At 44.6% G+C, this 27,804-nt stretch overlaps 1 protein-coding gene across 1 annotated transcript in view; it reads left to right on the top strand.

Annotated features, from left to right (window-relative positions):
- Nucleotides 1–27,804, top strand: part of Pex14 (peroxisomal biogenesis factor 14) — a 148,418-nt gene that overhangs the window by 15,208 nt on the left and 105,406 nt on the right. Inside the window, exon 2 of the mRNA XM_013032886.1 lies at nucleotides 1,217–1,264. Coding sequence (XP_012888340.1) covers nucleotides 1,217–1,264 — 48 coding nt within the window. The remainder of the gene's footprint in view (nucleotides 1–1,216; nucleotides 1,265–27,804) is intronic.

The raw sequence follows: 27,804 nt of genomic DNA on the forward strand, positions 1-27,804 counted from the left end.
GGGCACTGTCCCTCGGCCCTTCAGCTCAAGGCTAGCACTCTACCACTTGAGCCACAGTGCCACTTCTGGCTTTTTTTTTTTTCTGCTTATATGGTGCTGAGGAATTGAACCCAGGGCCTCATGCATGCAAGGCAAGCGCTCTACCACTGAGCCAACTTCCTAGCCCATTGGCATGTTTTATTCTTGTGTGGATTTGGACATTGCTTCAGAGCTGTCTCTATCACTGTATCTTGTTGTTGTGTCGTTGTTGGTCATGGGGCTTGAACTCTGGGCCTGGGCGCCATCCCTCAGCGATTGAGCTCAAGGCGGGAGCTCTACCACTTGAGCCGCAGCGCCACTTTTCAGTTTTCTGGTGGTTTATTGGAGATAAGTCTCACAGACTTTCTTGCCCAGGCTGGCTTTGAACTGCGATCCTCAGATCTCAGCCTCCTGAGTAGCTAGGATTACAAGTGTGAGCCACCAGTACCCAGCTATCATTTTGTCTTTTCTCTAATTTTTGAGCAGCTTAGTTAAGGGTCCAAGACTAGTGGAGATGGTGTAGTGGTCCCTGGAAGAAAACAGGCTGAAGTCAGGCCAGTCCCCCATAGTGCTGCCTGCCTGCTTGTGGTTTGGTCTGTTCAGTCTGCCAGTCTGTCATTAACTTATATCCGTAAAGGATTTAAAGCTAGGATTTTCTGTTCTATTGTGGGGAGGTGTCCTTGGTGGCATACATAAGAACTAGTGTCCTTTACTCCAATAATGCCCAGGGAAAATCCTGAGTGTGGACAACTGGTGCCCCCTTGTGGCTGCTGTTAGTCCTCCACTTTTGCTCTGATGCTCTTCCTAGTCAGTTTCTGCAGAGAAGGAGGCAGAAAAGAGTTGAGAATGGCTTTCTCCTTAGCTTTCCCTCTGAACTTGGCTGTTTCTGTGGATTTCATGATGGTGCTCAGTCCCTCCTGCTCAGACATTGATCCGTGTCCTTTCTAACAAAATCAAGCTCTGTAATTCCGGGGCTGTGACAGTAAATCTAGAAGTAGTATCTTCGTTTCCTGACAGATTTGTATTATCGGGCTATTTCTCACAAGTAGCCCAGAGTAACACTGGAGTTTTACAAGGCTAATGAGGAGTAGGTGTTAGAGACATTGGTGTGCATTGCTTGAGAATAGCTTGTCTTTGGTTTCTGATGCCCATTGGGTGGCAGTGTGACCTTATTTTTGTTTCTGTTTTTCTTTTTCAGCCAAGCTCCACCCCAGGGAGTGGAAATGTGGTGCCCCGAGAGCCGCTGGTGAGTGCCGGTGATTGGGTAGCATGTGAGTCTAAAGCAGCCTTATGGCCACACAGAAGGGTCTCCTCCAACATGGATGTTCGATGGAGACTTCCTGTAAGGGACCAGGGTCCTCTCCTAGGGCACAGAGATTAGCAAGACCTCTTTGTACTACAATCTGGTCTTTTCTGGATCTGGAAGCATCCACTTCATGTGGTCACTCTTGCTGATGGTAGTGACTAGTGAGATGTCACTAGGTTTTATTTATTTATTTTTTTGGTCAATTGTGGGGCCTGAACTCAGGGCCTGGGCGCTGTCCCTCAGCTCTTCAGCTCAAGGCTAGCGCTCTACCACTTGAGCCACAGTGCCACTTCTGGCTTTTTTCTTTTTGCTCATGTGGTGCTGAGGAATCGAATCCAGGTCCTCAGGCATGCAAGGCAAGCGCTCTATCACTGAGCCACCTTCCCAGCCCCATGTCACTAGTTTTTTTTCTTTATCTTTTTTTTGGCTATTCCTGGAATTTCTTTTGCTCAAGGCTAGCATTCTACCACTTGAGCCACAGTACCATTTCCTACTTTTTCTGCTTTTGTGGCACTGAGGAATCAAACCCGGGGATTCATATATACTATAAGCAAGTACTCTACCACTAAGCCACATTCCCAGCCCTATTTCTAGCTCTTTTTTGGTGGGGGAGGGTCAATCATGGGGCTTCAACTCTGGGACTGGGCACTGTCCTCAGCTCTTCAGCTCAAGGCGAGTGCTCTACCACTTGAGCCACAGTGCCACTTCCAGTTTTCTGGTGGTTAATTGGAGAGAAGAGTCTCACAGACTTTCCTGGCCAGCTAGCTGCCCAGATCTCAGCCTCCTGAGTAGCTACGATTTCTATATCTTTTTTGGTTAATTAGAGATAAGAATATTGAAGATGTGTCTGCCTAGGCTGGCTTTGAACCTTTATCCTCTGATCTCAGCTCCCCGAGTAGCTAGGATTGCAGATGTGAGTCACCATTGTGGGCTGTACTGTTCACTTTTTTTTGGTTGGTCATGGGGCTTGAACTCTGGGCCTGGGCGCTGTCCCTCAGCTCTTGAGCTCTTAAGCCACAGCTCTACTTCTGGATTTTTCTGTTTTTTTTTTTTTTTGGGGGGGGGGGTCCGGTTGTGGGGCCTGAACTCTGGGCCTGGGCGCTGTCCCTCAGCTCTTCAGCTCAAGGCTAGCGCTCTACCACCTGAGCCACAGCACCATTTCTGGGTTTTTTCTTTTTGCTCATGTGGTGCTGAGGAATTGAACCCAGGGCCTCATGCATGCAAGGCAAGTGCTCTACCACTGAGCCACCTTCCCAGCCCATCTAGCCCAGCTTTTTTACTGGTTGATTGGAGATGGAATCTTAACTTTTCTGCCGGGAGTAGCTTCAAACTAGTCCTCTAGATCTCAACCTCCTGAATAGCTAGGATTACAGATGTGAGCCACTGGTGCCTAGATTTTAATTAATTAGTTTATTTATTTATTTCTGGTCAGTTGTGGGACTTGAACTCTGGGCCTGAGTGCTGCCCTTGAGCTCTTCAGCTCAAGGTGAGCACTCTACCACTTGAGCCACAGCACTTAAGTGTGGTTTTTCTGGTGGTTAATTGGAGATAAGAGTCTCACAGACTTTACTGCCCTGGCTGGCTTTTAATTGTGATCCTCAGATCGCAGCCTCCTGAATAGCTATGATTACAGGTGAGGATCACCAGCCCAGGCTCCTGTGTTATTTTTTATTTTATTTTTTATGGGTCCGGTCGTGGGGCCTGAACTCTGGGCCTGGGTGCTGTCCTTCAGCTCTTCAGCTCAAGGCTAGTACTCTACCACTTGAGCCACAGCGCCACTTCTAGCTTTTTTCTTTTTTTTTTATGTGGTGCTGAGGAATTGAACCCAGGGCCTCATGCATGCAAGGCAAGCGCTCTACCACTGAGCCACCTTCCCAGCCCTCCTATGTTATTTTTTGTCTGAAGTAGCTACTCTCTGTTCCTCAGGGTGAGAGCATCTCAGGTGGCCTTTAAGGAACAGGTAAGGGTGGGAATTCTGGTTTTGCCTAGTGAGTAATTAGGCTTGAGATCGGCATTACTGATAGTATCTTAGACTGCTGATAGGGAAGAGGCCTACTGAGTACTGTAGATAATTTTCTTTACAAAGTGCTTCCTTTGGCTGTGGTGGTCTAAGCCAGAATCCTTTGTGCCTGCCACACCGTTGTTCTGTTTGACATTAAACATGGGTTGCAGGACGGGTTCTGTACATACAGGCTGGATCAGTTTAGGGGAGAGCCAGGGTTCTCTGTGTGAGGGGTACTGGCAGGCACAGGGTGTACCTCCCGGCTTTGATTCAGCAGCTCCTGCAGTCTCACTTGTTTGCTTCACCCTTCTCCTAGCAGAGTGGGAGGAGGTGACGTGAGGCCCTTAGCTGGTATGAACAGGCCCCTGGTCTGGTGTGTTCTAAAGCTTTTTGTAGGCAGAGTGTGAGATGGAGCCAATTGAGCTGCAAACAGGCCAAGCATGTACAAGTGTGTGGGGCTGTTTCAGGCCAGTAGTGCTGTCATTGGTGTTACTTGCTGTTATCAGCTGTAGACTCACATCCCAACTCTGCCTCACCACTCCCCTTTTCCCCTTTTTGTGGTGCCTTGGCTCTCATTTAGAGCAAAGTCAGAGGGGGCTTTTCTTTGCCTGTTCCTCACTTGGGAAGTTTATGCTTGTTCCCTGCTGTGAGTCTCTCAGCCAGCCCTTCGGGCTGAAGTTTGGTTTCATCTGAACTGAACAGCAGAGTCCTCTTAAGTCTTTTCCCTCCTTGGTCTTCTTTTGGATTTTTCTCTACTGGTCTGTTGATCACTAGAAGAGAAGCCAGTTGGGGAACTCTTCGGGAGTCCTGACTGTTGATCTATTCGCTGACATCTGGGTATTGGGGGCCCTACAGGCCCTGCCTCAGTTAGGGTTCTGCACACAGCTTTTTTTCTTGCTGCTACACTGTGTATCTGCTTGTTGGCTGGTTGTATTTTTATTTCTTTCTTTTCTGGGAGGCCCTGAGCAGTCTTCAAACCCTAGTAGTCTGCGATCGTCCGGAGTTCAGACTCATTCTCTCCAGGCCAACTCTACAATTACCTTATATTTAATTAATATTTTTTCTCCTCTTTACATACTTGCTGCATAATTGCTCAGAGGAAAGAAAACACATAGCAGCAATTTATATATATATAAAAAAACAATAATTAAAAAAAAACCCCGAAATAAACTCCCATCTCATTTGGGCTGATCCTGTGAGTTGGGTAATTAGGGCCCTATTAAAAGGTAGACCCTTTCTCCTTCCCCTCCTCTTTTTTTTGTTATTAATTTTTTTATATTAAACTCCCACAGTCTCTCAGTCATGCCCTTATTGCTTTTGGCCAACCATTTGCAGCAGCCTGATTAAATGAGGGCACCAGCCGAGTTCTATGGTCTTGTGCGACAACTTCTTTCTCTTGAGAGTGGCAGGGGGAGGATGTCAGGCCAAGAAGCCTGCTGAGGGCCTGCTCATGAAGCAGGCTGGAGGTGCAGGAGGAGGGCTTGTGGCTGCTATGGTGGAGTCATGATGGGGTGTCAGGCCTTGGGACTGTGGCTTGCGGGCATGGTGCTCAGCTCTGTCTGGGAGAGGGGTCTTCAGGGTACTTCTGTGAGCTGTCTCTTGGAGTTCTACTCAGTTTAGGCATGAGGATTGGGAAACAGACAGTTGCAGCAGTGAAAGCCTGCTTCTCAAGCGACCCTATATTTTGTTTTTGAAAGAAAAGGCATTTATATGTATGAAGCATTTAGCAAGCAGTGTGAGACTATAGATAATGTTACAAAATAGCACAAATTGGGTATAATTTCTTGTGGGTTTGCCTAACTGGGGACCAGAGAATGAAGAAGGTGGACGGACAGTACTTAGGGATGGTTGTTAGGACTCTTGAAGCTTGAGGAATAGAGAATCCAGTGTTGGTGAATTATTTTAATTTTAATTTATTGGAAGTGGCGCTGTGGCTCAAGCAGTAGAGTGCTTGCCTTGAGCTGAAGAGCTGAGGGACAGCGCCCAAGCCCAGAGTTCAAGCCCCACGACTGACCAAAAAAAATTTTTTTTTAAATTTATTAATTGTGTGTGTGTGTATGTGTGTCTGTGTCTGTCTGTGTGTCTGTTTGCTGGTAGTGGGGCTTGAACTCAGGGACTCTCAAAGCTTTTTTTTCCTCAGGACTGGTACTTTACTACTTGAGCCGCACCTCCACTTACAGCTTGTTGCTGGTTAATTGGAGATAAGAATTTCATAGACTTCCTCTGCTCAGGCTGGCACTGAACCTCGATCCTCAGATTTCAGCCTCCTGATAGGATTACAATTCCTTAATAGAAGCTTCCTATTGTCTACACTTTAGACTAAACAGATATATAATAACCTTTTTCTCTGTTCTAGTATGAGCAGTAATTGTTCTCCTTAGTAAAAGAGTGAGGGATAGGCCTTAGCTTGGGGGAGGAGGCCCTGGGTTGAATGAAAATAGAAGAAACTTGGTTGGGTGGGTCAGGGTAGTACTGTACAGGTGATCTTGCCACCTTGATATGTTAGGCATTTGCACTGTTCTTTTGCCTTCTTTGCTAGGGTGGGAAGAAGGCCTGATTATTATTACTGTCCTCTCTGGATGGTAAAAACCCTGTGTGATCTACTGGTGAGAAGTATAGTTTTGTAGTCTCTAAATGGCACATGGTGTTTGTAGACATATCCTGGCTTGAGTCTAGTCGAGTAGTGACCTTGCATATTGCCTTCTGTGGCCCCTTCAGCGCCCCCAGCCCTGCTGTCCCCACATAAAACCGGCCCAGCCACCTGACTGTGTTAAGTGGGTGGGTTAGTTATGCTATAACAACCTGCCTGGTCTCCATAGTGCTGTGGAATGAGAAACAGACTGGCTTGAGAAATTTGTTTAATTTGGCTTGAAATTCTCCAATGTTATAACAAAACTCTTGGCTAAAGTTAAAATTATGAATTACCCTTTCTCATTTATACTCTCTTCAGGAACTTTGTTTCCCTCCGGAAGTAGTTTTGACAACATTCCAGAGGGCTGGCCTTCAGCTTCTCCCAGATCTGTAGAAAACCTTGTGTGACCTCCCCACAGAGCTGGCTTTCTGGTAGTGCATATGTGCCTATCCTAGAGCATATATAGAGCCTTTATCTGGTTCCTTGTGCTGCCCTGGCAAGATTTAGTCCCCACCTGGTACGTAGGTCTTCAAGAATGAGGGCAACTGGGTATGGTGGCACATTCTTGTAATTCTAGTACTTAGGAGGCTAAGGAAAGAGGATTTGGGGCTAGAAAATAGCCTGGGCTGCAGAATGAGACCATGTCTCAAAAACAGAAAGGAGCTGGGTGCCAGTGGCTCACGCCTCTAATCCTAGCTACTCAGGAGGCTGAGATCTGAGGATCGCAGTTCAAAGCCAGCCTGGGCAGGAAAGTCCCTGTGAGACTCCATAAACTCCAGTTAACCACTAGAAAACCAGAAGTGTGCTATGGCTCAAGTGGTAGAGCTGAAGAGCTCAGAGACAGCCCCTAGGCCCAGAGTTCAAGCCCCGTGACCAACTTAGAAAGAGAGAGAGTATGAGTTGGTGATATAGCTCAATGGTGCATGCCTAGCATGTGTGAGGCCTTAGGTTCAATTCCCAGCACTACAAAGTACAATAACAAAAAATAAAAATGAGCCGGTAGACTGCTGTTGTCATGGGGTAACTCAATTCCTATCTTCCTTGGATACTGAAGCTGGGGTTAAGTAAGCTTTTAGTCATGCCTTCTGGGTATTTGAAGTAAGCAATAAGTAAAGGTTTCACTTACATGTCGACTCATTTGTTTCAACTCAGTTTCTCAATATTCCATAATGTAATTGCTCACCCACTTTACACAGTACATAGAAGTTTTGGCCTAACTAGAATTCCAGCTTTTTTCTCATTGACACCAAGTTGTGTCTAATAGCTGAGTCTCGTGATCCTCTTTTCTTTTAGTCATAGGCTCCCCCCATCCCCACTGCTTCCTTCCCTCCTTCTTTATCTCCTTTCCACTCCTTGACTCCCTCCTTCTCTTCCTTTTCTTTTTTTCCTTCCCTTCTAACTTCCCCCCATCCCTCTTTTAGATTCTTGCTACATAGCCCTGGCTGGCATTAAAGTGCCTGTGTTACCTACACTGGCCTTGAACTTGATTCTCCTGTCTCTTGGTTCTCCCGTCTCTGCTGAGATTATAGGCCTACCCTACCCCACCCTCCCTGCTTCTGTTTTTTTCCCCCCTTTCTGTCTTGGTCTCCTATAATCCTCCTCCAATACAATCCCAAACTATAATACAATGTATTTTTTTAAATGATGATGATGATTTGCACTTTGCCAGCTTTTCTAAGTGTGTGTGTGTGTGTGTGTGTGTATAATTTGTTTTTATTTATTTATTTGCTTATTTGTTTATTGCTGGTTCTGGGCTTGAACTCCAGGCCTAGACCTAGTCCCTGAACATTTTGTGCTCAAGGTTAGTGCTCTACCACTTGAGCCACAGCTCTACTTCTGACTTTTGTGATAGTTAATTGGAGATAGGAGTCCCACAGACTTTTCTTGCCTGGGCTGGTTTTGAACCTTGATCATCAGATCTCATCTTTCTGAGATGATAACTTATAATTGTGAGCGAGAATCTAGCTAAGTTAATATTTTAAAGTATGCTGAATCCTTTCAAGTATGGATTCTCTGCAGTTGCAGAAGCAGCTGTCTCAGTAGTTTTGCTCTTGTGGTACAGCCTGTAGCCTCAGGTTTCTCTGAGATTAGGTGGGAACCTTGTCCAGACAGTACTGGAGCTTATTTCTGGAGAAGCTCAACTGCTTTATAACTGGGATGCCTAAAGTTTCTCTATTTTGTTTGTAAGTCATTTAACTGGAGCCTGGTAATCAAAAGGCCATTAATAATTTCTTCCTTCCTTCCTTCCTTCCTTCCTTTCTTTCTTTCTTTCTTTCTTTCTTTCTTTCTTTCTTTCTTTCTTTCTTTCTTTCTTTCTTTCTTTTCTTTCTTTCTTTCTCTCTCTCTCTCTCTCTCCTCTCTTTCTTTCCCTCTCTCTCCCTCCCTCCCCCCTTCCCCTGCCTCCTCCCCCCTTTCTTTTTTTCCTTCTTTCCTTTCTTTTGTGATGGTACTGGTGGCCTTCTGATTGCTAGGCAGGTACTCTACCAGTGAGCGATGCTTCTACCGCCCCCCCCCATTTTCTTGCTTTGGATTTTTTTTTTTATCAGATGTGGGGCTTGAACTCAGGACCTAGGCTCTGCTCCTGAGCTTTTTTACTCAAAATTAACACCCTACCACTCAAGCCACAGCTCCACTTCCGTTTTTTTAGGTGGCTACTTGGAGATAAAAGAGTCTCATGAACTTCACTCTCCAGGTTGGATTCAAACTGTTGGATTTAAACTGTGACTCTCAAATCTCAGCCTCTTGAGTAACTAGGATTAAGGCGTGAGCCAGGGCACCTGGCTTGCGATAGGATCTAACTTCCTGCCCCATTGCATTTTAGTCTTTCCTGGGATGAAAGGTACACACCACCACACCCAGTTTCTTTCTCTTGGGATGGAGTCTTGCAGACTTTTCTGCCAGAACTGGCCTGGAACTGTGATCCTCCCAAACTCAACCTCCTGTGTAATTTAGAAGGAGTCTCATGAACTTTTCTGCCAGGGTTGTCCTCAAATTGCAGTTCTGTTCTCAGACTCCCAAGTAGCTAGGATTATAGGGTTACAGGTAGGAGTCCCTAGTGCCCAGCTAAAAGCCATTAATAAATATGTTGATGAATTTAGACAGCCAGTATTGTAAGTTTCTCTTTAAGAATAGTTATGGCTAGGTGCCTGTGTCCTAAAGATCTCTAGGTATATTCCTGGCATGGTCTTCCCAGTGCTTGCATCTCTTGCAACTTTTGTGGTTATAATTCCTTGGAGAATTTGTTGGCAGGCTGACATACACATGCTTAATACATTTCCATATTCATGCTTAGTAGATTCCTTCCTTCCTTCCTTCCTTCCTTCCTTCCTTCCTTCCTTCCTTCCTCCCTCCCTCCCTCCCTCCCCCCCCCCCCCCCCCCCCCCCCCCCCCCCCCCCGCCTCTTTGTGTTATTAGCACTCTACCATTTGACCCACAGCGCCACTTCCAGCTTTTTCTCAGTAGTTTATTGGAGATAAGAGTCTCATGGATATTCCTGCCTGGGTTGGCTTTGAACAATGATCCTCAGATCTCTGCCTCCAGAGTAGTTAGGATTACAGGTGTGAGCCACTGGCACCCAGCTGCTCAGTAGATTTCTTTGGGTATACTCATTTATGTATGTATAAGCATGTATGTAATACAATACATATAATTTGTAAAATTCAAAACGTGGGGAAATAAAATTGTTTTTGATATTGTATTTATGAAAGTGTTTTACAAACATGAATAATGCATGTAGCCACTTAGGGATTTTAGGAAATTGCTATTTTTTCAGGAAAAAAATACAACAAACCAAATTTCAAAGTATTAAATACTATTGTTTGATTTCTGTTTAGTGTGTCAGTGTTGAAGCTAGGTGTATTTGTACCTAGTTTCTTGCGTGCGTGCGTGCGTGCGTGCGTGCGTGCGTGTGTGTGTGTGTGTGTGTGTGTGTGTGTGTGTATCCTGGGACTTGAACTCAGGGCATGGGTTCTGTCCCTGAGCTTTTTTGCTCCAGGCTAACAATTTACCATTTGAATCATAGCTTCACTTACTCCTCTTTTGGTAATTTAGTTGAAATCAGAATCTCACAGACTTTACTTTCCAGGCTGACTTGGATCTGTGATCCTCAAATCTCAGCCTCCTAAGTAGCTAGGATTATAGCTGCGAACTACTAGCAACCTAAATTTCTTGCCCAGAGATTTCTGTGAGGGTATAAGTAAGGATAATCCAAAATCTACTCTTTGTTTACTTATATATATAAAACAGGGTCTTACTTTATTGCCCAGGCTGACCTTGAACTTATGATCCTATTTTCTTCAGCTCTTGAATAGGGGTTACAAGTATATACTACTCTGTCAGGATTGCCTCTCTGGCTTTTTCTGTTTATATAGTGCTGAGGAATCAACCCAGGGCCTCATGCATGCAAGGCAAGCACTCTACCACCGAGCTGCCTTCCAAGCCTATTTTTACTTTATAATAATAATTATAATTTTTCTTTTTGTCTGTCATGGGGCTTGAACTCTGGGCCTGGGCGCTGTCCTCAGCTCTTCAGCTCAAGGCTAGTGCTCTACCACTTGAACCATAGCACCGCTTCCAGTTTTCTGTTGGCTAATTGGAGATAAGAGTCTCATGGACTTTCCTGCCTTGGCTAGCTTTGAACCGAAATTCTCAGATCTCAGTGTCCTAACTAGCTAGGATTACAGTCATGAGCCACTGACACCTGGCCCTCTTTTTTATTTTTAATACCATTGCACACCAGCTCCTGCTGGCGGAGCACTTGAGCGGCCCACCTGTTCTGCTACATCTACAGAGGAAAACTGGTTAGATCTACATGTTGAAATGGATGGACTGAAGAAAAGCCTCATTCCATTTCTGGGTGGCTATATAATCTCTAGGCCGCTGGCTGATGTTGAAATTACCGCCTCTTACTCCATCCTTCCTATTATAGTCTGAGAAGGTTTATGGAAAAGACTAGGTGGTGCCCTTTAAGTTGTTTCCTCTTTCAGGTAAATGAAGAGGTGGTTTTTCAGTTTGGAGGTATCCTTTTACAAATAATTATTAGATGAATCAAGACTCTTTAGAGTCATAATTAAAGAAATGGAATTTGAAATAGTTCTTCCGCTTTGTTTATGTTCTGGTTCCTGGCTTTCATAGTAATACTTTGTATTTGCTAGATTTCCTATAATCAGAGGCCCTGCCTAGTGGATAGATAACTTGGGCAGCATCCTTGTTTAGAGAAGTAGAAACAAGGGGAATGGGTGCTTATGTATGTTTTGTCAGAGCACACTGTGTTTGGGAGGTTTGGTCTTTCATCTTGTCCCTATGTCACTTTTCCTGGAGGAAGCCTTTGTCCCCTTTTCTCCAGGAGACCTAAGTTTAATTTCTCACGTGCTCTGGGATCTTCAGCTTTTGTAAGGGCAAAGGGGCGTCTCTAAAATTAAAATGGTTTTCATCAAAAAGTGTCTTTAAGTGTGATCATTTCATTTGGTCATCTTGGGCAAAGCCTTTACAGGGCCTGCTTTGAACAGTCCTGAATGCCATGTTCTACTTAGGAAGCTCTGTGCCCTCCATTTCCTAGGGTAATTCCAATTTAAACCGTTTTGAGCCCATTGTCAAACCATACAGACTGATTTGGGTTTGAAAAATACGATCTCATAGTTAATCCCCCTTGCGTTCTGTGCAAAGCCGCAGGAAGATAAAGTGGTGCTTGGGAGAAGGACGCATTCGCCGTCCTTCCTTCTTCCCTCCCAGCTCTCCTTTCTTTTATGGTTTGTAGTTATAACCAAGATTTATGCTTGTTGCTCCACAAATCTTCGCTCTGCCATTATGAGTTTGTCCGAGCAGTCTAGAGATGAGGCGGACACTGAGTGATTCTTGAGGTAAATCTATCTGGGGGCACTCCCTGACAGTCGGAGGCAGAGAGAAGCTAACACATGGCCCCCAGCGGGGCACGTGCAGTGATAAATTACGCTGTCGAGGAGAAGACGCGCTGCCATCTTTGTGACCTCTTGCCTCTGCAGCCACCCTGGGTCTTGGCTCCCTGTCTGTGCAATGTCTGTGGAATGGTGCTCCCATCAGCAATCACTCCCTGTACCCTTAGTGTCTGCTCTCTCTCTGTCTCTCTGTCTCTCTCTCTCTCTCTCTGTCTCTCTCTCACACACACACACACCAGGGCCACTTCACACACACACACACACACACACCAGGGCCACTTCACACACACACCAGGGCCAACACACACACCAGGGCCAACACACACACACACACACCCACACACACACACGCACGCACGCACGCACGCGCGCACGTGCGGACCACTTTTTCCAGCCTTGTTGTAACACAGAACTGCTAACAGCCTGCAGGTTAGTTATTTGTGTAAATGTTTTTGTTTTTCCACACAAAATTCCAAGTGGATTTTTGTAGAGAAGGGGAATATCTTTTTTCCTTTTCCTGTATTTTTTCCTCTGTTCTGTCCTTTTGTCTTGTTTGTACTTTCAAGCCATTTCAGATCTCTTGTGAAATGATATGGGATGCCAATAAACACTCTTTTTTTCTTGGTCGGTTGTGAGTCTTGAACTCTGGGCCTGGGCACTGTCCCGTAGCTCTTCAGCTCAAGGCGAACACTCTACCACTTGAGCCACAGCACCACTTCTGGTTTTCTGGTGGTTAATTGGAGATAAGAGTCTCACAGACTTTCCTGCTCGGGCTGGCTTTGAACTGCGATCCTCAGATCTTAGTCCCCCTAGTAGCTAGGATTACAGGCATGAGCCACTGGCACCTGGCTACATTCTTTTCCTTTTTTTTTTATGTTGATCGAGGGGCTTGAACTTGAGGCCTAGGTGCTGTCCCTGAGCTCTTTTGCTAGTTCTCTACTACTTTGAGCCACAACACTACTTCCAATTGGAAGTTGGAGATAGGAGTCTCAGAGACTTTTCTCCCAGGCTGGCTTTTAACAGTGATCCTCAGATCTCAACTCCTGAATAGCTAGGATTTATAGGCATGAGCCACTGGCATGCAGCTGACACATACTTCTTAACTGTGTTAGGAGCTAGTGCTAGATGTACTGTTGTAGCCCAGCTCCTCGCCATGCGGGACCTGGGAACCTCTCACCAGGCTGTGGCTCTGAAGATGAAACTGTGGCACAGTTCTGCCACTTCTCCCACTGAGAAGTCACAGCCATTCCATGCCCCTAGCATGCATGTTCTTGAACTAGATCACTTTATTAAACACGATATATGCAGGTGAAATATATATGTGAAGAGGAGTCCACAAGTCTAATGTGTTCTATGAACATTAATGTGAAAACTTTTTTGTAAAAATGAGGTTAAATGTTTGGTAAATGTGATCTAAAAAGATTGCCATCAAACTAGGTGTGAGAGAGATGACAGTTAAATATTGGGACAAGGCAATAAAAACTACTTTGAACGAATTCTCTACTTTGAAAGAATCAAAGTTTTCACTTTGCTTTAGAAATGTGTGTGCATTATGTCTGGATGGCGTTTATGCAAAAAAGATGTCTGGGAACTTCGTTTTGTGGCCCACACTCAAAGAAAAGGTCTTGGCTCTACATCAAAAGATTAGGGAATGACTGTACATTTATAGGATTTAATTTCACATAAAATGCTAAAGGTATGTAGAGTAGGCTTGTTTTTAATCCTTCCCCATTTTAACTATTTTTTCCATTAACTGAGCAGTTATTAGTTCTGATCCCATAGGTCAGGAGAGCAACTAATTGCTAACTGGGCTGCTGGTTTCTTTATCTTGTTCGAGGCTCCCACACCTGTGGTGAGCAGTACCCACATCCTCATTATACAGTGAGGAAACTGAGGCCAGGCCAGTCAGACTTCTAGAAGCAAGGGAGTGGCAGTACTGGAATTTCAAAGGCCAGATCTGTACTGCTGTACTTGGGCAGACGGGGAGCACAGGTCTGGGCGTGGCATTGACCTCACTGTGGATGGCACTGGCCTGGTGAGGGGTCGCTGCATAAGATAGACTGCGGCTCTGGCAAAGGCCTTTGTGATCTGAGGTTGCTCTGTGGAGCTGTTGCCTTACTGTGTTCTCCCTGGTTGGAGTCTTTTGTATGCATTCTAGTTGTTGGAAAGGCACCTATTAATTTATCATAGGTGATGTGCGCCTCCTCGGGCTTGGAGGAGGCGTCTGCACCCATGTACCTCAGTAATGACAGGTTATAGGACCTAGGGAGATAATAGGATCTTTTCATCTGATGTCTCTATAGAAGGTGCTATATCCCTGGCAGCTTCTAGGGGGCAGCAACTGCCTGTTATTCCATGTCCTGCTGGCAGAGTGAAGGTTGGACAAGTGAGCGATTTGCTTTTCACTCTGCCTCTTAAAGTGGAGCCGCACAGGTCTTCAGGGAGTCACCGGAATCCACCTAAGTAAAGGAAACACAATATCCAGGATCCTCTCTTTACTTTCTTTGTCCCTTAGGTAAATCCTTTATCTGTGTCCCCCCCCCAGCAGCCAGACATTCCTCATTGTTGGAGTTCAGGCCGGCAAAGTTCACCTGCTTTGAAGATAAGAGAATATAGATGCCTTTAAGAAAGTCAGATCTTTTTGTCAGCTCTTACTGTTGCCAACTGCCAGACATTGATAACCTGCTCTAGCAGTGTTAAGAGGTTTTCAGACTTCCCCCATGGGCTGGCTCATCTCATTCTGTTGGGAATACCACTGTCATGTAGATGGCTGCTTGTTCTTCTGTCAGCATTCTCCAATCAAGCCAAGTTTGTGGCTTTCTCTGCAATTGCCAATGACTTCTCACAGAAGCATATTGAGGGGAAAACTTTTGGGTTTTCCAGTTGTTTAGACTTTGGGTCCCCAAACTAAAGGGCATCTCACACCTTGCTCTTACCTTCCCTCAGAGCCTTCCAGCTGTGTGGCCCAAGTGAATTCTGGGAATGGAAGAGGTTGCTTGCAGGGAGACCCCAATGGTTTTAGTATACACAGAAAAGCAAATTAGCACCCTTCGGCCCAGGGGGCAGGGGCAGGGGGGGGAGGGGGGGAGTTATTTAGGATTAGCTAGGAATTCTCAGTTCTGACTCTACCATAAAAAAGGCAGTGACCAGTGCTACTTTCTTTTTTTGTGACTTTGCAGTAGGGATTGCAGGGCACTGAGGAAGAGTAGGAGTTCCCACACAGAGTGGGTGTGTGCCACAGCCTCACTTGCAAGCTCTCTCTGACATTGCTCTGAAAGATGCAAGCTAATAGAATATGTTAATGAGCAGAAGAAATAACTAGAAATAGTGGTGTGTTCTTTCACAGTGAAGTAGCTTGTAATTTCTGTTTATCAATTGTTATCATTATCATTAGTTATTTCTATTGGATTTTCAAGTATTTCAATCTGGTCTCCAGAGCTCTATTTTTAAGGCTTTTTAATTCTTCCTTTGTAATGTCTAGAGATAACTTCATTTCTAGTGAGCTACTCCTCCTCTGCCCCCCATTTCTCTCACCTCTTTGGCTTCTCTCCTTCAGGTGGGGGTATCCCCTGCTGGCCAGACTGGCAGAGCTAATACCAGCTGGAGGAAAGCTGGCGTGTTTGTTTTTGCAGTTCCTGGATTTGGTTTAATGTACAATTGATTTTTTTAATGTATTTAATCATTTTTTTCTTACCTCATAAGGATTAACCTGCACAAACCTCATTTTATCCTAAGTGTGGCTTTGGGAGGAAGAGAGAAGAAAATTAAGTTTCTCTAGCTTATTTTATTCTTTCACTTTTTATTTTCCAAGTGGCTTTTCCTGCTGAAGCAGCTCTGTAAAATACAATATATTTTCATGGCCATAACTTACTCTTTACCAACTGGTCTCTCCTGCTTCCCTTTGTCTGTGAACTAAATACAGGGGCCTAAAAATAATTGGTAGCTCTATCACAGGCTCACCAATTACAGATCAACAGGGAAGGCAGCCTGGTGGTGGTTTGTGGTTGGCATTGGCTGCGCACCTAGCAAACATGAGCTATCATTCTGTATCTGCCACTGAGTCAGGCTTGACTAGATCGGTCCTTTCCTAATTTTGTTCTTGGCTTCTCTAATTACCCCACACAGTGTCCCTGATTTACAGATGTCAGCCCCATTTTATCCCTGTATGTGGTTCTAGCATCGCCATCATCTGTCTTGCTTCATACCTCATTGTCATGTGTTAAAATTTGGGTATATAAAGTACTAATTTGCAGGGAGGTAATGTTTCTACTTGGAGGTGGGGAGGGGGGGTGGGTAAAAGGGATTTGCTAAGAACTGGACTCTGGATCTTACACACACTAGGCTAGCCCTTCTCTGACTTTGTGGCCCCTGGTGCTAGAATGTTTAGGTGTAGGCAGCAGATAAATAATTCTCTTGAAACCAGTGGTCTTCTGCCCATTTGGGTCTGCTAAGACCCAGTAAAAAGGTCTTTATGGGTGCCCAGCTGAGTCCCCTCTTTGAGTCCTTATCTGATTTGCATCCCACCATATATACTTTGCTCTGGCACAGGGAGGAAAAGCCCAGTTCACTCTTGGAGTGCCAGATACTTGTATAAGGAAGATGTTTAGGTTCTGAGGTGGGATAGGTGTTATATGGCCATCTAACAGGTGCTTGACACCTGGATACATTGCGAAGTCTTCTGTGGGGGGTGTGTGTGCGGTATTGCTTAGCTCCTGGTGGAAAGCAGGCACTCAGTACACATTTGAGGAGTGAGTAAGTATGTATGTTCACTCACCACAGTGAGGATGATGAACCAAGGGGCTGGACTTACACAGTTGCCGCCTGACTTTCTGCAGGAGCCTGGGGTATGACATTCCCACTGAGGCCCACATACACTGATGTTTGGTGGATCATTGCCACATAGGCAACATAAAGAGGGCATTTTATGAAAGGGAACATCGGAGGAAACATTATAACCCAGACCTTTATAGCCTTTCTATTATTATGGTTTAAATCTTGACAGTCTTTATTTGCAGTGACACTGGGACCAGTAAAGACAACACTCACTCCCACCTCCTTGTTCTTTCTCTCCACATCTTGTTCTGTAGCTGTGGTGCACAGATAGGCATCTTTAAATATGCAGGCAGCTGAGCTGCTTTTCTTGCAGTTTGTCTAGAAACAGCCGCTTTTGACTCAAGTTGGAAACCAGATGACTCACTATTCTATTTGTTTTATTGCAACTGTCATTTCATAAAATGCCTGAAAGCTTTACACTGTAAATGCCAGTGAGGTTTTGTCTTTCTTTTTTTGTAACTCTTCTGTTATCTCTCATCTTTTATGTTTCGCTTCCCCCTTTCCTTTCAAATTATTTTCTCCTTCATTACTCTCTCTTTCCCTGTCCCTCCCTTCCTTCCTGCCCCCTCAACCTTTGATGACTATAATGGCATCTGTAGTTGATGGAGTTTTTGCTGACATCATGATGCATTCTCTCCAGCTATCTGATTAAGAGTGTATACCCTCAAATTTTTGTGTATGGTTTGGAGATGGAACTATCTATGCATGTCAAAGTTTTTATAAAACACTCACTGGATTCAGCACTAGAATCTAAGTGCCATGTCAAATCATAATAGTAACTCACTTTTTAGGGAACCACATTTTGCAAAATAATGGGGGCATCCCCAGTCTCTCCCACATACTCTTTTCCTTCATTGAATAGCTTCCTTTTTCACAGGAGGACTAAGAGCAATAGGACTCTTTAGGAAGGTCTTCTGTAGATCCATGACGTCTATAAACTGTGGAACCTATGACTTCTCCTCCCCCCCAGCCTGCCGGTACTGGGTCTTGAACTCAGGGCCTTGAGCTCTTGTTTAGCTTTTTTCTGGCTGGTAGTCTGGCATTCTACCATTTGAGTCACATCCCACTTCTGGCATTTTGCTGATTAATGGGAAATAAGTGCCTAATGGACTTTTCTGCCCAGGCTGATTCTGAACTTTTTCAAATCTCTGCCTACTGAGTAGCTAGGATTACAGGCTTGAGCCATGGGTACCCAGCCCTAGATCTACTTATGACTTTTATGGACTTGTGGCTTCTCTGAATGGAGGGACTGAGAGACTTTTTTTTTCTTTTCTTTTTTTCTTTTGTTGGTTGTGGGGCTTGAACTCTGGGCTTGGGCGCTGTCCCTCAGCTCTTCAGCTCAAGGTGAGTGCTCTACTGCTTGAACCACAGTGCTACTTCTGGTTTTCTAGTGGTTTATTGGAGATAAAAGTCTCACAGACTTTTCTGCCCGGGCTGGCTTTGAACCATGATCCTCAGATCTCAGCCTCCTGAGTAGCTAGGATTACAGGCGCCCGGCGAGACTTTTTTTTGCCAGTCCTGGGCTTGAACTCTGGGGTTGGGTGCTGTCCCCGAGCATTTTGTTCAAGGCGAGCATTCTACCACTTGAACCAAAGTTCCACTTCCAGAAGCCTTTTCTGAGCAGTTTATTGGAGATAAGAGTCTCATGGAGTTTCTTGTCCATGCTGGTTTCAAACCACAATCCTCACATCTTAGCCTTCTGAGTAACTAGGATTACAAGTGTGAGCCATTGGCACCCAGTGACTAAGTACTTTTAAAGATTGTGGGACCTATTGAATTCTGGAACTGTGGGCCTATGACTGGAAGACCTGATTAAATGTGTCGCCATGATATGTGATCACCGTGATCATGTTTACCACTTTTCAATCTGATATTATTTAGCTGGAAGAGCAGGTGCTCTTAGTCTTAAGTGGGGGTGCTGGGATCTTTTTTTTTCTTCTTCTTTTAGTTGTGTTGGGGTTTGAACTCAGGGCATCAAGCCTACTAGACAGGTGCTCTACCACTTGAGTCACATTTCAAGCCCTAAATTTTTTTTTTGGGTCCGGTCATGGGGCCTGAACTCTGGGCGTGGGCGCTGTCCCTCAGCTCTTCAGCTCAAGGCTAGCGCTCTACCACTGGAGCCACAGCGCCACTTCTGGCTTTTTTCTTTTTTCTTATGTGGTGCTGAGGAATCAAACCCAGGGCCTCATGCATGCAAGGCAAGAGCTCTACCACTGAGCCATCTTCCCAGCCCCATAGCCCTAAATTTTTAAGGACTAGCATTCTTAACCAGAACTTGAAGGATCTTTTTTTTTTTTTTTTTTTTTTTCTGACACCCAACACGGTGGCACTTGACTAAATCATTTGATTGATGACATGAGCATCGTTGGGTGTTAAACACCTGGCCAAGGAAATCGGGATTCTCTGTGGATTTGCCCAAAGGATGGTAGACAGATTGTCGAATTTTAATGAAGGTGGGTGGGTCCCCAGTGTGCATCTGCTTTGGAGCATAACAGAATCCCAGCATTAACTTTAGGTATGTTAGCTGGAAACCTGCACTGGTGTCAGTGGTTCTATTCTACATTTGTCAAACCCTTAAATCCAGCCGAACTAATTTTAGAGGTAGCTAGTTCTAATGAAAAAAAAAAAAAACACCCAAAAAACCCAGTGACTTCAGATACATGGCAGACTCCTTACCACATGCTCCGTGTCCTCTTTATCCTTTCCTAAAGGCCTTTGATCTACATTGGCCTTCAGGGAAGCCATCTCCTGAATTCTATTGTAGCAAAACTTCCTATCTGACTACAAGATGTGATGTAAGTAGTGGAAAATGTGGTGCCATCATAATATTAAATAAATTAATAGCTAAGTGGTAGTGGTGTTTTTTTGTTTTGTTTTGTGCTGGTCCTGGGGCTTGGACTCAGGGCCTGAACACTGTCCCTGAGCTTTTTTGCTCAAGGCTGGAATTCTACCATTTGAGCCACAGCTCCACTACTGGCTTTTTGGTGGTTAATTGGAGATGAGTCTCATGGATTTTCTTGCCCAGTCTGGCTTTGAACTGCAATCCTCAGGTTTCAGCCTCATGAGTAGCTAGGAATATAGCATTAGCTACCAGCACCCAGCTAATAACCCAGCGTTTTAAAAATAGGACATGGACACCCCCCACTTCTTCCTTCCCCCCATACTCTGGATAGCATTTGACATTGAATGCTATATTTTTCACTCACTATGCTGGATGTCTGATATGAACACAATGAATGTCTTGATGCTGAAAAATAGAAAAACAGAAGCTGTTAACTTTATATTCACCTTTGGAGACTAAGGTGGGAACAGGGTAGGGGCGTTTGAATCAAGATACTTTTACTCCCCACTGAGGGAGGATGTTCCCCTGTTCCAGCTGACAGTTTGAACAAGGATTCTAAACTTTCTGGCCATTTTAATTAAACCTCAGTGAGAGGTGGCCCTGTCACCTGCTTATGACATGGGTAATTACTCCTAGGGCCTTGGAGCAGTTCACCAAGCATCCCTCGCCCTTTTGATTCTCTACCTATCGGTATCTCCTCCCTTCCCAGACAGGGCCTTTTCCAGGAGCTGCTTGAGCCTTGTGCATTCCTTGGCTTCTCTGCTGAGCTATCCAGCAGGGGTGCCAATTCTTCCATTTAGCTGACTATTATATAGCCCTTAAAAGGGAAGGGTTTATTTTAGCTGGCTGCTATATTGATTGCTATAGGGACGTTTCTATTTTCACTGGCTGCTATATTGACTGGGATAGGGAAAAGGGGCCGTATTGCCGGGAGCTGTCATATTGACTGTTACAGAAAAGATCTGTATTTAAGCAGTACCAGTGCACTGGGATCTCCCAGGCAGGATATTAATGCTAATTCATCCGCTCACCCCCTGCTGTGAGTGTTATTTGTTTAAATCTGTAGATTCCCACAGCGCGTTTATATCCTCACTAGAGTGAGCTCCGCTCCCTGTAATTATTTAACATTATATGCCGATATAAATTGTAACAGTTAAAGAATGGAAATGAGTAGCCAGAAAGGAAAAGAAGAAGAAAGAAAAGGTAAAAACAGGAAAACAAAAAAGACAGAGAAAATATATAAAATAGTATATACACTCATACTGTGTGTGTGTCTGTGTATGACAAATTTCTGGTTTCCTTTCTCCCACTCCAGGTTGGTTTGTACATTGCTTGGTCTGTGCGTTTTACACCTCTGTGTGAGTGTATTTGTGTGCACATGTGTGTGCATGCATGTGCACGTACATGTGCTCACCCCCTAGCTTCAATCAAGAGACTATTGTACTATGCAGTATGTGCACGTGTATGAAATTACACGTAGTGTGTGTGTGGTCCTTGATCAGCAGCAAATTTATCCGTTAGCAGCAAATTTATCCGTTAGCGATCAACTTCATGATGAGCAATTGGCAACTGATTTTCCTTTGAGCTTCTGTGTTCACAAAGGAACTTGGTCTGAGACCCTCTCTAAGGTTACTACTCTGGGGAGCACTTAGTTGGGATTAAACTAATGGGCCATTGGGTGTCACTGTCGCTCTACTGGCTATAGTTGAAAGGGATTTTTCTGTTGGGGTAGCTGAATTTCAAAAGAAACAAGTTTTTCTGCCCAACTTGGAGATATTGTCTGAGATGTTTGAGCTCTTTTTGAAAAAGTAGTTGTTTTGTTTGCTTGTTTTTGCTGTTAAGCTTCCAGCATGTTTATTGTTCTTGAAAATTGTGTGCTGATTGTGAGCTCTGTTTGAACATTAATCCCCCCCCCCCCTGCATCCAGATGAAGACTTCTGATGAGCAGCACAATAATTCCCCTTAAGGCAGCTCAGAAGCTTTCTGGAAGCCTGGGTAACAAGGAGAACCTATTTGGACAAGAACTTGAAAAAAGGAGGGAGCAAACCTCCTTGCAAAAGCATAAATTGGGCAAATGCCTGCCCCTCCCCTGCTTCTGGTCCTCATGGAGGTGGGAAGAGCTCGGAGAGCGAGCGGGCAGAGCATCCAAGCTGAGAGCGCGGGCTGCCGCCTGGTCGCACAGGAGCAGAGGAGCGGGCTGCTCGGCAGCATGGAGCCGTGCCAGGTTTCACCACAATTCATACTGTGTCAGTTTAATAAATGCACTACTTAAATTATGAAATTACAAAAGAAAAAAGAGAATGCACTTATTCAGACTCTTAATACATTAAAAATAAGGCATTAAAACTCTGACTTTTTTTTTTCCTTCCAGAATCAATAATGAACAGGAAGGGTTGTAGACATTAACAGTCATGGACATTCAAACTCTTATACATAAATTATCTTAGAAAAATGCACATAAGACTTGAATAATGTAAATACATTAATGCATTTAATAATTTAAACATTAAAGCGCAGGCAGGAATTTGAGGCAGAGGCTGTTCTGAGGTAAGGGATTGGTCCTAGAACACGTGTGTCCTAGGATCGATGGGTGATTTCCCCTTGAGGCACCCTGGAAAGAGAGTGCCTGGCCCGCTGGAGTGGCCTCCCGTGCCAAGAATCCCTGGACATCCCTGATCTCAGCTCCTCCCAGCTGCCTATTTTTGCATATCCCAACCTTCATCCTCAATTCTGAGTTTTCTAGTCCTATGTTTCTGCTTGTTTGTTAGAAAATTAAATGTTTCCCCTTCAAAGAACAATGAACTTTGTGAATGTTTTGATTGGAAAACCAAACCAAATTAAAATCTTTCAGCCATCTCTAGCTGTTTGTGATTTGAAGAAGGAAGTGGTTGCTCCTTATAATCAGTCTGCTGTGTTTCAGCGGCTGTGATCAGCGGTCCAGGTTGCAGCCTGCTGCCCGTCTAACACCAAAATGATAGCCTGTGTTAGCTTCTGGGCATTGGACAAAACAGGTGGCCATGCCATGAAACAAGTCAGGTGCTGTACATAGACTTAGTGATCAGTGATCATGCCTTGCTTTGATTTTCATTTTTTAACTATTGGATAGATTGGGGGGTTATTTTCCCCTCTTTTTTTCTGAGATTGTATTCACAGTTGCAGAAACACACTGAAAACATTGAAACCCATTTTTCTGGCAGAGTATTGACATCTATACTATGAAATAACCTGAGAAAAACTAAGTGGCCAGACTGTATTGTTTTCATTTTAACCCCAGTGCTATTCTGTGGTAGTTTCTCAGCCTAGTTTTATAGCCTGAATCAAGCAAGAAACCAGAAAAACTGTAGAAAGTGTCTTGTTAGTAGATGTGTATTCCAATAACTTTCTCTCTGTATAAAAGATGTTTATTTTAGTGGTTGGAGATGTGGCTCAGGTGGTAGAAAGCTAGGCAATGAGCCAAGGGATCAGATACTGACTTTGAGTTCAGGTCTTGGATTAAAAAAAAAAAGATACTATTTATACTATTTATTTAGTAAATAATGGAAATGTCCTTCAGGGTCTGCTGTGGGACTCTTGAGATATGTTTATCAGATGGCAGGGACAGTAAAAAACTTGTTTTCATTATTGCTGAATCTGTGGAGTCTTTTATGGCCTCTTGGATCTCCTACCTGAAACTTTACCTGGGAGTGTCTTGATTTGACCCAAACCTTGTCTGTTCTGGTATCTCTTACTTTTCAGCAGTTAACAATCTTTGTTGTGACCAAAGAGAGTCTGCTTTCCTAGCTACTATGGTTAAATACCAGCTTATAAACACTTCCAGGAAAGCTGCCATAGGCTGAAGTGGCATAGGCAACAGTTGTAAACAGGCCAGGCAATGCTGACCAGGACACCCAGAAACAAAGCAATGCTTTTGAATGTGGTAGTTGGGTATTGATTGTGAAGGGAGTGGTATGGAGTGTAGGTAAGGGCTACTGGAGGACAGATCTGAAGGTCAGTGTGTGGTCCTGGGATGTGTTGATGGTCTTGCCTAGATCTCTTTTTTTTGGGGGGGGGGGAGGTCCGGTCATGGGGCCTGAACTCTGGGACTAGGCACTGTCCCTCAGCTCTTCAGGTCAAGGCTAGCGCTCTACCACTTGAGCCACAGCGCCACTTCTGGCTTTTTTCTTTTTTCTTATGTGGTGCTGAGGAATCGAACCCAGGGCCTCATGCATGCAAGGCAAGCACTCTATCACTGAGCCACCTTCCCAGCCTCTTGCCTAGATCTCAAGGCCAACATTCTACCATTTGATCCACAGCTTTACTTCTGGCTTTTTGCTAGTTAATTGCAAATAAGAGTCTCACAGACTTTTTCTGTCCTGACTAGCTTTGAACCATGATCTTTAAATCTCAGCTTTCTGAGAAGCTAGGATTATGGCATAAGCCACTATCACCTGACTTCTAGGCATTTTTATTTGGTGTGGCGGGGGGGGGAGGGCAGTCCTGGGGTTTGAACTCAGGGCCTAGGCACTGTCTCTGATCTTCTTTTGCTCAAGGCTAATTCTCTACCACTTGAGCCACAGTGCTACTTCCAGCTTTTCTGTTTATGTGGTTCTGAGAAATTGAACCCAGGGCTTCTCATGCATGCTAGGCAAGCACTCTACCACTAAACTACACTCCCAGCCCTCTGGACAATTTTTCCTCCTTTGGTAGGACTGGGCATTGAACTTAAGACCTCTTGCTTGCTAGGCATGTGCTCTAGCTCTTGAACCATGCCCCAGTTTGGCAGCAGAGCCTTTCTAGAAGCCAATTTTATTTCAGTCTTGGGAATGACTATCAGTTCTAGGCCTGTTATGTGGCTTCTTTTCAAAGTGCAGGCCTACTCTTTCTGTAGTCTGTCCAGCTATGGCCAGTGGCATCCTCTTCTGCTTTTCTTCCACACTCATCTGGGCAGAAAGTAGAAGGAGATCAAATCAAGGAGAGCCAAATTATCTTTGAGTTTTGCTGGTCACACCCAGAAAAGCTTCTTTTCTCTTCCTTTAAATTCCAAGAACTGTATTATGGCCTTAACCACACAGTTGGCTTGAGCCTGATTAGAGCATGTTGAACTGGGCAGAGGAGGCAAGGTGTCTGTGTGTGTGGTGGTGGAAGCACTGTCCCATCTATTTGGGGTGCAGAGAGCAAGCTGCCACCCAGCAGTGATCAGATATCACTGATCAGGGGTCAACTCACCCCTGTGACATATCCTGTATGCAGATTTTCTTTGAAGAGAGAGGAGTCAGGTTCATTAATTAAAGGAGCCTGGCTCAAGAGGCCTGTAATTAGAGGTGCTAGAAATCTGAATTTTAAGAGGTCTGTGCAGCTGCATTTTGAAAAATGTAGGGAGGCACAGAGAAGTACAGGTTATGGACAAGAATGTGGCTGAACCAGATTTGGGAGATTTAGGCTTTGGCAGAATTCCCTTTCAATTTATATTTATTCTTCCAATTTTTATTTTATTATTATTGTTATTATTAGTGGGAAGCTGAAATTGTGCTTGTTTTTCTTGATGGTTACACTGACTGAGAGCTTGGTATGGTCAGAGTACATGGAGGACACAACAGTGTAGCCATAAACTAGAAGATGCTTAGTTTTCTGGAAGCGGAGCCTGTCTTTGAGCTTTAGGTATTCAGTTATTTTTATGTGTGTGTGTTGTACTGGGACTTGAACTCAGGGCCTGGGCCTTAACTTTTTCCACAGCTCTACTTCTGGCCTTTTGGTGGCTTATTGGAGATAAGAGTCTCATAGCCTTTCCTGTCTGGCCTGGCCTCAAGGTTGGATCCTCAGATCTCAGCCTCCCGAGTAGTTAGGTCTACAGATGTGAGCCACTGGGGCTGGGAAGTTGGCTCAGTGGTAGAGTGCTTGCCTTGTATGCATGAGGCCCTGGGTTTGATTCCTCAGCACCGCATAAGCAGAAAAAAGCCAGAAGTAGTACTGTGGCTCAAGTGGTAGGGCACACTAGCCTTAAGCTGAAGAGCTGAGGGACAGCGCCCAGGCCCAGAGTTCAGCCCCCACAACTGGAAAAAAAAAAAAGCCACAAGATATTAGCCACTATGTACCCATGGCATGTATTATTTCTTCTTCTTCCTCCCCCACCTCTCCTCCCCTTCTTCTCCTCCTCCTCCTTCTTTTCCAGTCCTGGGGCTTGAACTCAGGGCCTAGGCACTGTCCCTGAGCTTCTTTAGTGCAAGGCTAGCACTTTACCACTTGAGTCTTACTATACAGGTCAGGCTGCCCTTGAACTTGTGAACATTCTGCCTCAGCCTCCTGAATAGCTGGAATTACAGGTGTCCCCATTCTGTGGGACTCAAGAATCTTTGTCTCTACTTTGTTTCTCTACAGAACAATGTCTCTTCCTCTGTCATGGGTCACTTTTTTAATTGAACTCAGAAATTTTCAAATCATTACAAGAAGTCCTGACCAGTCCCTTTTCTTTCTCATTTCCTCAGTTATTTGTAGGATGACTTTTGCTTTGATGCTGTCCCTCTCTTTTAAAAAAAAAGTTTCTGTTTGATTTATAATGGCCCTTTTTAACCTCATGTCAAAATCCGTTATTTTGATTCAGGGCATTTGTATCTCTGTTAATTAATTAACTATGGCTAATTTGGGATGTGGACAGCTTCCCAAAGAAAGAAAGACTGGAATAGTGGTGGGTGGAGGTGTGCCCCAAAGACCTGAGTGACTAAACACTGCACAGTGAGGTGCAGACCTCATACCTTATGCCTCAGGAATCTCTCTTCTGCTTTCTTGATCTCATGCCCTTTGGGATATCATAAGCATCATCCTTTCATACCCTGGGCCAAAAGAAGTATATATTTTAAAGGACAATCCTCTGTACTCTGTACACTTCCTATATTTTTGTCTATGTATATTTTGAGAAATCTACTTGTAAAACCATAAACTATGGAATAGAACAAAAAAATCTCAAAGACTTTCACTTTATACATTTACAGTATGCAGATTGTGATGCAATTAGGCTGAAACCTCTATTTAGCAGATTGGTTTTGTGAAATAAATAACTTTTGAAGAAGGAGGCTCACTGAATATAATAAATACGTGTTTTTCCTTTACTTGGCATCACCGTGCTCCCTGCTTTCCAAACCCTTGCCCTGAAATGCTGATTCCCAAGCCGGCATCATCTTTTGGGCTCTTTGTGGAAGAAATGGCTCTCTGTCACATCTTGGCACAGGGATTTCATCCTTGATTTACAGTGCTTAGCTTGTTAGCGCGGGCGAAGGGGAGATGGTGTGAAGGTCCTTATGTCCGCTTTGTCCTCGGTGGGAGAAAGTGGGATGTATGCATATGTTTTCCCTGGCTTGTTGTGGCAGTATCAGAGGGAGCTGGGCAAACTCCCTGTCCCCTTTTCTAATCTTTGTACTACATGTCATCCAGCTGGGGGGAGTTGGTGGGAATGGGACAGGACATGATTTTCCAAGCCACACTGAAGGTTTCAGCAAGAGTAGTATACTACTGAGGAGAGAGCTTTCCCAGCCCCCCTTTCTACAATCCTCCCCTTCTCAGCCCAGCCGTGACAAACTGACAGATAATTAACTGATCAGGCCCTTCTATTAGGCACATCCCAAGGCTGGAAGCTGCCGTGCTTTCTGCAGGTCCTTGAGCCACTCTGTGCAATGGGTGGTGCTGTACTAAGTGGTCATGAAGACATCCGAGAGTGCTTTGGGTAAAGCAAACAGAATGTCCTTTAGCAGAGAGAAAATGCTCAAAAGTGAGTGGGGCCAGAGAGGTGCCTGGCGTGAAGGCATCTGATAAAACCCTTGGACTTTTCAGGATTGTGATCATAAATACCACTGCCTGTCCCAGATGCTCTGGGTATCTGATACGCCTGATTCCATAGACCATTTCTTGAAGGCCACTTGGTTCCTCTGCCATAACACTGGGCTGCAATTGCAAAACAAGTGCGCAGTCTGTTGAGGTTCAGCTCAGGCAGTGTTTCTATACCAACAGTGCACGGTGTGGCTTTTTCTCTGTGGCCAACTTTTCTTTCCCCAGTGGAAAGAAGCATTCATTTGTGTGAGTATTCCCTTCTACCCACCAGTGTCTCTCACTACTTTGCTCACTATCTATGTGGTCACTTTTCTCCTCTTCATGATTTGAAATATTAACATGCAGATAAAAATAGTCTCATGTCTGGCTACACATAGGCTCAGGTCCTGGGGCCTGGCATGTTGGAGCAGAAAGAAATACCTAATTGCATCAAAACCACTCTTAAGTTCATGTATGTGGAGC

The sequence above is a fragment of the Dipodomys ordii genome, unplaced genomic scaffold, assembly GCF_000151885.1.
Source record: "Dipodomys ordii isolate 6190 unplaced genomic scaffold, Dord_2.0 Scaffold6, whole genome shotgun sequence".
NCBI lineage: Eukaryota > Metazoa > Chordata > Mammalia > Rodentia > Heteromyidae > Dipodomys > Dipodomys ordii.